This window comes from Cryptomeria japonica, chromosome 1 (genome assembly GCF_030272615.1).
Source record: "Cryptomeria japonica chromosome 1, Sugi_1.0, whole genome shotgun sequence".
In the NCBI taxonomy this organism is placed as follows: domain Eukaryota; kingdom Viridiplantae; phylum Streptophyta; class Pinopsida; order Cupressales; family Cupressaceae; genus Cryptomeria; species Cryptomeria japonica.
In genome coordinates this window covers 21075406-21085630 of record NC_081405.1, presented here as the reverse complement: position 1 = coordinate 21085630, position 10225 = coordinate 21075406, and the positions used below count along the sequence as shown (strand labels likewise).

At 35.1% G+C, this 10225-nt stretch overlaps 1 protein-coding gene across 3 annotated transcripts; it reads right to left on the bottom strand.

The window, feature by feature from the left end:
- Positions 1 to 2665: 2665 nt before the first annotated feature.
- Positions 2666 to 9870, bottom strand: LOC131031213 (uncharacterized). Of its 3 annotated transcripts, none has more exons than XM_057962262.2 (5): positions 9619 to 9870; positions 8311 to 8864; positions 3978 to 6255; positions 3422 to 3643; positions 2666 to 3298 (listed from the first exon to the last, which is right to left on the bottom strand). In XM_057962262.2, the coding sequence occupies exons 2-5, from the start codon at positions 8775 to 8777 to the stop codon at positions 3014 to 3016; spliced, it is 3252 nt and encodes a 1083-aa protein (XP_057818245.2). In that variant the 5' UTR covers positions 8778 to 8864; positions 9619 to 9870; the 3' UTR covers positions 2666 to 3013. The 3 variants fall into 3 exon arrangements, with proteins under 3 accessions (XP_057818245.2, XP_057818246.2, XP_057818247.2); XM_057962263.2 differs by having other exon boundaries at positions 8311 to 8808; XM_057962264.2 differs by having other exon boundaries at positions 8311 to 8779.
- Between the last annotated feature and the right edge of the window lie 355 nt (positions 9871 to 10225).

Sequence of the window (10225 nt, the reverse complement as noted above, 5' to 3'; positions counted from 1 at the left end):
CATTTTTGAAACCCTTATGTAATGCATTAAAGTGTTATGAATGAATGCAAGCAACATGAAGTGAAAGAAGCCATTATCCAACATATGATATTAGTAAATATAGCTAATAAACAATATAATCACATGTAAAATAGAAAAGCAATAAGATTTTTTAAATTCCACTGTGAAAAAACAAATCTGAAAACACACAATTAGAATTACGCAAAATATTAGAAGCATTAGGTTCACCAAAATGTAATATGTGTGGAACAAGGTTCACAAATCTAATTATGTAAACTAGGTACCAACTCATTGAACCATTTTAATTACATTAAGAAGATCCAGTAGAGCTGATAGGGCCCTATTGATTTTTCCTCCTCGTTTAAAGTTGACTTTGAGTTTGATACTTGAAATGATAAGAACTAGGGCTAATGATGAAAAATTAAGAGTAATCAACATAAACAAACAATTTCAAAATAGATATGTAGACTTTGAGTACATATCTAAAAATAGAAAATAAAGAAGAAACTATGTTTGCAATCTAAGCTTGAAAATGTTGGACAATGTGGCTAGGAACCTTAGTCCTACAGGTGCCAAATGCATTTATCATAAACAATTTCAGAATTAGGATGACACTTTGAGTATCTACTTGAAATTTCATCAAAAAAGTGTCTAACTATGTGGCTAAGCCATATTGTCCAAAGTTTTCTACTTCTTTAAAATTAGGTTTAATTCATCTTAGTTTGTATTTTATGGATCTGTATTCCTCATCTTTTGAATCTAAAACTTGCAAACAAGAGAGAAAAAATGGTGTTGGGTTGATAGGGGTTTGCCTTAGTCAAACTCTAGGTTTGAAATTAACCCTTAAAAAAATAAATGAAAGGAAAGCTCTAAAGTAAAATGTTGGATCCACAATATTATACCTCAAGCTTGATGTTGTTGATAATGATGATGATGCAATGCTCTTTGAATAAGACCCACAAATGTTGATGTAATGACATGATATGGCAAGGCTTAAAGAATCAATCATGAAAACACACTTGCATGAAGATTGTTGCAACTTATTGTGTCATAATACTTAGACCTGAAGAAATTCACACATAATACTTGCTTTGGAATATACTTGAATGCTTATGTGATGCTTAGGATGAAAATGAATTAGGAAATATGCTCTTATATAAATTTCCCAAGGTGTTTCATAAATTAGGCCAACCTCCAATGATCATATTAAAATATTTGGATCAAGAATTAGCTAGCGAGAACTGGTACACCAAAATATTTAAAAATGGGCCCAAACTTGAGGGACTATGGTGCCTAGCATCCTAGTCCACTAGGACAAGGATGCCTAATGCCTTAGTCCACCCATAAAGAGGTGAATCAAAGGTGGCAAAGGTGGCAAAGGCTTACTCGAGCTTAGGACAAAGACCCAAATCACCATATGATCATATGACATCAATTTTGCAGTGAAAAAGCCATAAATATGCTTGGAAAAGAGCTAGGAGGAGACACATTAAGGCAAGGGCACAAAAAGGAGTATAAAATTGTAAGGGGTTACAATTTACAACACTACATGTAGATAATCAGCTCGAGGAAGTTACTCATCTTGTGCCCCTAGAAACAAGTTTGTAGGATATGCATGCTCTCATCTTATGCTTTTGAGTGATATTGAGTTATCAAAAGTGGTTAGTGTCTCTTCGTGGGCTCTACATTTCATGTGTAGACAAGGCACACTAGGGTGGGCTCACTATTGTGTACACATCTACTTGAATGAAATAGGTTGTCCATGTGCATGGTGTGTCTTCTTATGTGAAACCCATAATCATCCTTTTAAATACAAAACATTTGCAACATCCATCCCAATTCTAAATTAAAATTAAAATAGAACACTACAAAATCTTCATGCAAATGTTGAAACCCAACACTAAAATCCATGAATCTAAGTCCAAAATCTTTAACCATAAATTCAAATCCATCTTCTCAATTGTAAACCATAATGCAAACTTCAAATCTAAAATCAAACCCCAAGTCCAAAATCTAAACCCTAAATCCAAATCAAAGCCCAACTCCTAAACCAATCTAACTTTTAACCTAATTTCAGTTATAAAACCGAATCTTAATCCCAAATCAAAACCAAATTTTAAATTGAAAACATGATTCAAACCCGACCATCATCCTTAATCCTAACTCAGAAAACTTTGGCGATATTAGCTAGCAAATCAAACCAAAATAAAAACACCTCATTGAACCATAATCAAGCTTACTTGAGGACTTGCCAATCTTAAGTTTAGCTGCCCAAACATCCAAGCTCTCCTAAGTGTGAATAAACCACCCACATGCATCTATCTTAATTGTGCTCATTAGGAATGTTTTCTTTGCCACCAACCGTTAGAGTAAGTCTGTTATTAGCTATGCAAGATTTGCTGAATAAACCCATAGTTGCCTTAATGAATCGCTGCTAGTCTACCTCTAGTTATGAGCCAAACCAGTGTTTGGGATAGGCTAAATTCTTTTCATTAAAGCGTGGGAATTATGATGGGAAAATTCTTACAGCTTTTATTTCGTATTCGCATGCTATGCAAGAAAAATAAGTCATGTCCTTCTCTCTGTCCCATATCTACATTATGAAAAAGAGACATAAATCTTAGTGAGAATCAAAGGTACAATTCATCAAATAAAAGGAAACTACTGAATAAATGAACCTTTTCATGACAAAAATGCCAGATGCAGCATCTTCAATATCCACTCGAAGCTGAATCTTAGTTTTCTTGTACTGGTACCATATGTCAGCAAATTCACTCCTCTGAATGCAGATTGATGAGTGCAATGTTACAATACAATGCAAGAGCTAATAACCTACCCAGAAATAATGGGTTAGAATTATCTGATTATCCAAAAAATTGGCTACCAATAGAATGGTTGAATTTCGAAGTTTCTGGAAAAAATTCTGTAAGCAAATGCAAAACTTGCGAAGCTCTCCAAAAAAATAATTTTTAGTCTAGTGGAAACTCTTGTGAATAGAAGTCCTGATCTGCCTTCAAGACTTAACCGACAAATTACAGTCATCGAGGCTTGTTCTTAAGATTGAAATTTGTCCATCCTTAAGCATCAATTCCTCATCTAGTTTTTCTAGTTTCCTTTGAAATGCCTCTCTTTCTGCATTCAATCTCATGACCTCCCAACCCATCCTCTCAGTTTGTTGCTGCACTGCGTCCCTCTCTTTTGAAACATTGGTTAGTTCCTCCCTTAGGACTGCTTGTTCTTGTATATTTCTTTGGAAGCCAGCCTCTAAAAACCTGTTTCTCTCCTCCTCTACTTCAAGCTGTTTGTAGAACACATTGTTTAATCATTCATGTTATCAATTTAATGGAGACATAAACTAGATAACCTTCCTTTGCCAATCCAAGGTAAATGACAACTAAAATTGAACAGAAAAAAACCAAACCTGATATTCCAAGTCTCTTGTCTTGTGTCTTGCAGTACTCAAAAGATCCTGCAGCCTGCTGATTTCGGCCTCTAAAATCTTCCGGCTCTCTTTCAATTTTGCAACATCTTCCTGGAGCTGTTCGACTTCAAATTCTCTTGAACACATTTTTTCCCGTAGAATGCGAGAGATTATAGTTTCAGCCTTAAGTTCGTGTTGCAGTTCATTGATATGCTCCTTGGCCTACAATACCAGTGAAAAACTATTCGGATTACAGTAAGACAGAAAAGCAAATTGATACGGTTACTACGATACTGAATTTAGATACACTGTCTACGCTTAATTGTTAGTTGCATATGGATGTAAATCAAGAGAACAGCAAATCAGGGGTCAGCCTAATATTCACACTAGTTTATCTGTATGTGAACCTCAGTGTCTAAGAAAAGATGAAAAATAGACACAGAAAATTACCGACAATGCATTGAAAGAAGCTAACTGGTAATGCATAAATAAGAAGACTTGGGGAAGTCAGTAGTGATTGATTTTTCATGCATGAATTGAAGACAATTGCAGTTACCTCTGAAGAACAATTCTCTGACTGCAACATATCTGACTTGTCCATGTCTTGACCAAGTGTATGGTTGCAACTAATAATGGTTTTCTCTCTTAAAATTCCCTTTACCATATGAACACTTTTTCTCAAGGTTTCGGCTTTCCTTTTCAATCTTTGCAAATTCATTTCATGTTCAACTACAATATTTCTCTCCTGTTCCATGCTCAACACACCCATTGCTTCTTCTGCTTCATTAGTTCCAAGCCCACCGCTGTAGTAAATATTGTATTTTATAACTCCTAATAGCTTAGCACAAATTGTACTATTTTCATCTAGTAGTGATAAAGCCTGTGACTGCAGCTCATCAAGGCGAGCCCGGAGCTCTTCATCTACCTTGATTAAATCACATCCATTATCCTCCTCCTTGCTTTTCTGTATCCCTATGATGCACACATTTTCGGGTCCCAGAGCATCTGTTTCAGATCTGCAGTTCCTCAAATCCTTGCAAAGAACCTTCTCTTCGCCAGTCACTCTTAACAGTTCATCTTGTAGCTTTGTGATGTGATCATTCTTTTCCTGTGGTATATCATCAATTTCATCATTTAGCCCCTTGCATAGCCCAGTTATAGTTCTTTCCTGATCCTTGCACAATCTTTGCAGTCTTATAATTGATTTCTGCAAAGCATAATTTTCCTTTTCTTTCAGATCATAACTTCTACGGATTAAGTGTTGATCATCCTCTGCTTCTCTTGTTTGGTTGTGTGACTTTTCCAAAGATTTTCTTAGCATTAAAATTTCATTTTCTGCATCCTTTAATCTTGTTTTGAAGTCATCAGTGTGTACTTCAGATTCTCTCAACCGACTCTTTAATTCACTTTCCTTGTTACTCAAATATGAAATTTCCCTCTGCAATTCAACATTCTGCTCTGCAAGATCTCGAAGTCTGTCCCTCATTTTCTTTTCATTCAATTTGATTTTCTCTAGTGTAGCTCCCCACTCCCTAGACTGTCTGTCCAGCTCATTTTCCAAACTCAACTTCACTGCACATTTCTCTTTCTCTGCCATTTTCACATAACTTTTTATTTCCCCGCTTAGCAACTTGAAAGCTTCATTTGCAGCAGCTCTATCTGACAACCTACTCCTTATTTGAGAAGCAACCTCAAGAAGTAAATTCATTTTCTCCTCACATAAGTTTTTAAGTTTTTGCTTCAGGTCCACATTCACTTCTGCCTTCTTAAGAGCTCCTTTTTGGGTTGGACCACTTCTATATGATTTCATTAATTCCATCTCCTTCGACAGCAACTGAGCTTGCTCCTCTGCTTCCCTCGCTCTTTTTTTCAAATTATCATCGTCATCTTCAAATTTATGAAAGACTTCACACCACATTCTAAACCTACCAGTATCCTCCTTATTCGAACTCAAATTAGCCAATGATCTTTCAAATCTTCCTCTTTGAGAAGAAGTGTCAGAAGTTCCAGTTATACTGTTGCCAGGAGTCCAATGGTTCTCTGAACTAAAGGACTGCCTTCCTATAGGAGAATGCTCTAAAAAATTGAACGAGGAAGATTCTTCTTCACTGAAAGAACTATGTGTGTTCAGAAACAAGGTCGCTGACACAGAAACCTCAGTGGCAACTCGAACTCTGTCTTCGTCCTCAGTAATAGTTTGCCAATCAAAAGGCTTCTTCATCTCAAGGCAATTTGTGTTGGCTAGATGAGATTTACAGTTTTCTGGTAATGTTCTTGCCAAGTTCTTAGCAGCTGCTTGGTCACTTTGACACCTAAAAGAAAGCTTATCGGCAACAGATTCTCCAGCAGATGAGAATGTGCCTCTCAATATAGCCAACCCTGACTGCTTTGGAGAAGTATTCCCAGTTAACTTTGAGAAAGGTTCATTGGAATCTGTTAAGCTTCTGACAGATGGAGTCCTTACAAGACCTCTAGTATTATCGGCTTCCACAGGAACCTCTTCTGAAATAATAATAAGAGATGAATGATCTGAACTTCTATTAGGTTCATCCCCATCCCGGGAATTTTCTTGTGGCTCACCTAGAGTGGATTTATCCTTGTCTCTATTTGTACAAATATTCAAATCCTTGGCTAGAAAAGAACCGAAGAGCCTCTTGGGAGCCTTTGGGACTTGGGGGGTGTTGCTCTTTGGAGAAATTTGAATCTCTGCTTTATTGGTTTCGTCAGGGTGATCCTTCGGTGTGCTAGCAGATCTCTTTGTCCATAGTATTTTACTGTTTTTTTTAACAGGTTTCTTGGCCCCTCCTTCAACATGACTATCAGATGCAACTCCACTGCAAAGACATTATATATATTCCACATTGATAAGCTCATCAGATATGACACACTAAATTTTCTTTAAAAAGACTGATCAGATCATTTATTTAAAGTTTCCATTCTATTCACCAAAAGCAATCACACATGAAAGCAAGTGAAATGACCGAAAAAATCCTTCAGAGAAAGGAATAGGCATTGCTTGCAACAATTTGAATGGGACATGAAAAGGTCAATACAACAAATATTTCAGTAGCGTCCATTATCAACACGTAAATAAAGTATGAATTGAGTCCTGCTTTTCTTATGCAAAGAAACACAAACAACCATTCAAAGAACGTCTGAAACAAATTCTCAACAAAACAAAACAAAATGAATTGAAATATTGCATTTCAGGCCTGGTAGAGACAAGAATATGATTAGAGGTTTCAAGCTTCCGCGGTCTGTAGTAGTCTGAAATTCTGAATATATAATTGCTTCTGGATAAACTGTTGCAAATTGCAGATTTATTCAGATGCATTATTTGTCGAAGTATATGATTACAAATTTAAATGCTATTTAAATCAAAGGAAATCACTGAATGCTACGTAATGCAATCCAGCGTTTATAATGTGCAATGAGACATTTATAGCATAAGTTGTAAGTAATTACTCCTCTGAGCTAGAACGATCAATCAACCAGAAAATACATTCATTGTCCTTTTTAGTTAAAAGAGGACTACAATGTTTTTTTTTTTCTAAGAATTACCTACTGAATTTACGATGTAATTCAAAAGAAGAAATCATAAAACTCATGCTATCTCCAGCTCTGTTTAACGTGCACGTAAGGACAATCCCTCAATAGCAGAAAGTTCATTATGAATTTAGATAGCACACTAATGGAAAGCTAATCCATATATATTATACGTCCTTCAATAGATTTTATTAAAGCATTCAGTCAAGAATTATTATTATTTTTATATTCAAAGCAGTAAAATAAGGGTGCAGTCTGTAGACAGTAATAGCAAACCATTAAAAGCACATTAACAGCACATACACCTGGACAACAAAAAAACAGCGACAAGAACATCTTCCTTGTTGAAGGTAACAAGATTACAACATATACATAACAGAAGACTTACCAAAGTAAACACAATCAGAAAGAAATGTTCATTAAATTATAATCAAATATCTAATTTATAGCAAGTGTTTGTTTCATATGGTATTTGGTTGTGTAAGAAACAGAATGAATCCATTTAAGTATGAATTCTCAATCTATTGATTTTACCGTGAAAGATTTGCAAACAAATGGTTCCTGTCATTAAAGGAAACATATGCAAAATATCTTCTGATGATGGCTTAGTGGAGTTGGTCTTTTATCTTCTTGAACTACAATATGAAAAGAAGGAAAGAAACAATAGTAATGTCTACAAACAAACAAAGTCCGTAAAATGACATAGATCAATTCTAACGTGGATCTGATATGACTACAGAAATCCAAAATATTCTAGGTGCCAATCGAAATCTTTCAGAGACATCTTGACATTTATAAAATCCATCTTCGGGCATTTTGACAAGAGAGGAGTTTTTATTTGCAGAACCCGAAGTGAGAAACATTGAATTCAACATATCCGAGAATACAAAGGTGAGTCCAACTGACAAAGGCTGTGATAGAGAAATTTTAGTGTGTATCTATGTAGCCAAAGTTAAAGCAGAGCTGATCCATATAACTGCACAAATGAGTTAAAAGCTCTTCAATAGATTTTATTAAAGAATCCGGTAAAGAATACTTTCCTTAATCAAGGTAGCAAATTACCTCATAACAGAAGACTTATCATAGAAATCACAATAAAAATGCTATGTTCAATAAATCATTCTTACATATTAGCATAAATGTTTAGAGGATTAGAAAATTAAAAATGTTAGTTTACATATCATGTGAAGCATCGACAGATATTTGATACTAATGGAAGCTAAGCTGCCTAGAGCAAATTTGATGAAGATCTCGTGTTATCTGATCGACTCCCAACTATTGATTACATGGACAGAATGTAAATAAAAACTATAAGATTGTACTCATTACGTTTTGGTACTTACCAGGATGCAGATTGAATGCCATGCAGAAAATTGTAGCCATCCCCTGTGAAAGAACTTCTAACATCACAGGGAGACTTAAAATTTCTCTGAGATGAAGAGGCAGTGGAAAAAATGGATGATCCGGACGTCGAAAGTCGACTACCTTTCTGAAGAGTGATGTGTTCCCTGACGTGTTTTGCATTCACCTTTGGCTTGCTATCTCTGATGAAGGGAAGATTCTCCTCTCCACTTGGGAAAGGTCTTCTTACAGGGGATAAATGCTCACGCCTTAACTTTGCTCCCAATGAATTCTCCTTCAACCCTTTCAGGTTATCCTTTCCATGACAATCCACCACGCCGGATTCATCCTTGCCACATCCTGAAGATTTTTGTTTAGGTTTCCCTTTATCTCTCTGGACAGACTCAGAACTTGAGTTTGGCACTTGAGAATTGCTTGAGGCAGGCTTTAATGGTAAAATCCTCCGCATTACTACTAGTAAAATTGTGTTGACAAAACCCCTGGCATTAATGAATCGGTGCAGAAGAAATCCCCGGATTTTCTCTTATTAAACACGCTATATAAACAAATTTTACAGAATCAAATAATTTCTCTCCTAATTCAACAATATCTGGATTATCTCTCATTAAACACGCTAGACAAACAAAAATTATAGAATCAAAATATTGCGCACTAATTTCAGAATTGCTTCGCCATAAAACTCATTTAATTTAATTTTTCAAAAATAGACACAAAATCAGGCTATTTCAGGGGATTTGGAGGCCTTTAAAGTAAGAAAAACATTAAGTAAACATGAATTTAAGAAAATTTTCGGTAACGGAGCAGCATTAGATAAATCTAGACAAAGAACAGAGCTATGATCACAGGAAATTCAAAAAGACACTCAAATCACAATAATTGACTGGCAAATATCCTGAAAGTTCCAAAATATTGAAGTGACTTGCTAAGTCGATTTTAATCCCTGTAAATGCAAGGATTTTTGGACAAGCCGCCGCATAGTTATAAACAAATCTAAAATTTCGGACTCAAGGAACTGAATTTGCAAAACATTCACAAATTTTTGAAATCAAAGTGGCAAAATTCCTAAGAAATTCGCACTAAATTTTTCACGAGAACAAAAAAAGTCACACTTCAAAAAGAAATCAACGAACAGAGTAAAATATTTCAAAGCACTAAACTTAGAGAATTTTTTCAGTTCAAGGCCAAAGCAGGCCTTACTTATCAGCTTCTCCAATGAATTTATTTAAGCATAAAATTTCGAAATAAAAATAAATAAAATTCAAAATAAATGGCAAGGAATTCAATTGTACCGTTTTATCGTCCCGAAGCATCCGTAACATTTGATTGTCCGCCGGCAATTGAACCCCACGAATTCAAGTAGAAAGACATAGATTTCAAATTATCATCTGCGCTTTGCACGAGAACCATTTACTGTTCTTTGCTTAAAATTGATTTGAGATTTTTCTCGGGTGTTAGGCGATTTTCAGGTTTGGTAGGTATTCTCGTTTCGTTTCTTCGTCTTCGTTTGCAGTGCGTGGCTGTAGATGACGTCATCCATAAAAATGAAATAATTGTTTTTTTAAATAATAGTAATCATACGTTTGCTTTTTCACTCTTATTGGTCAACAGATCATAACAGGTGAACTTTTTGTTGATTAACATTGAATTGATAATTTATGTAAGGAATTTTTTTTAATATAGTTTTAGGTAAATTTCAAATCTGTTGAAAGTAAATTGAGTTAATTGTAAAAATGTTTATGGATTTGATTGTATTGAAGATTTTTTGCGTCAACCTTTCAATCACACTCTTGATTCATTATGAGGATGATACAAGAGAACATAAGGAGAAAAATGTGAGCATCAGAAGATTTTGATCTTAAAGTTGATACAAAAAATCTTTGACACAATCAAATAGAG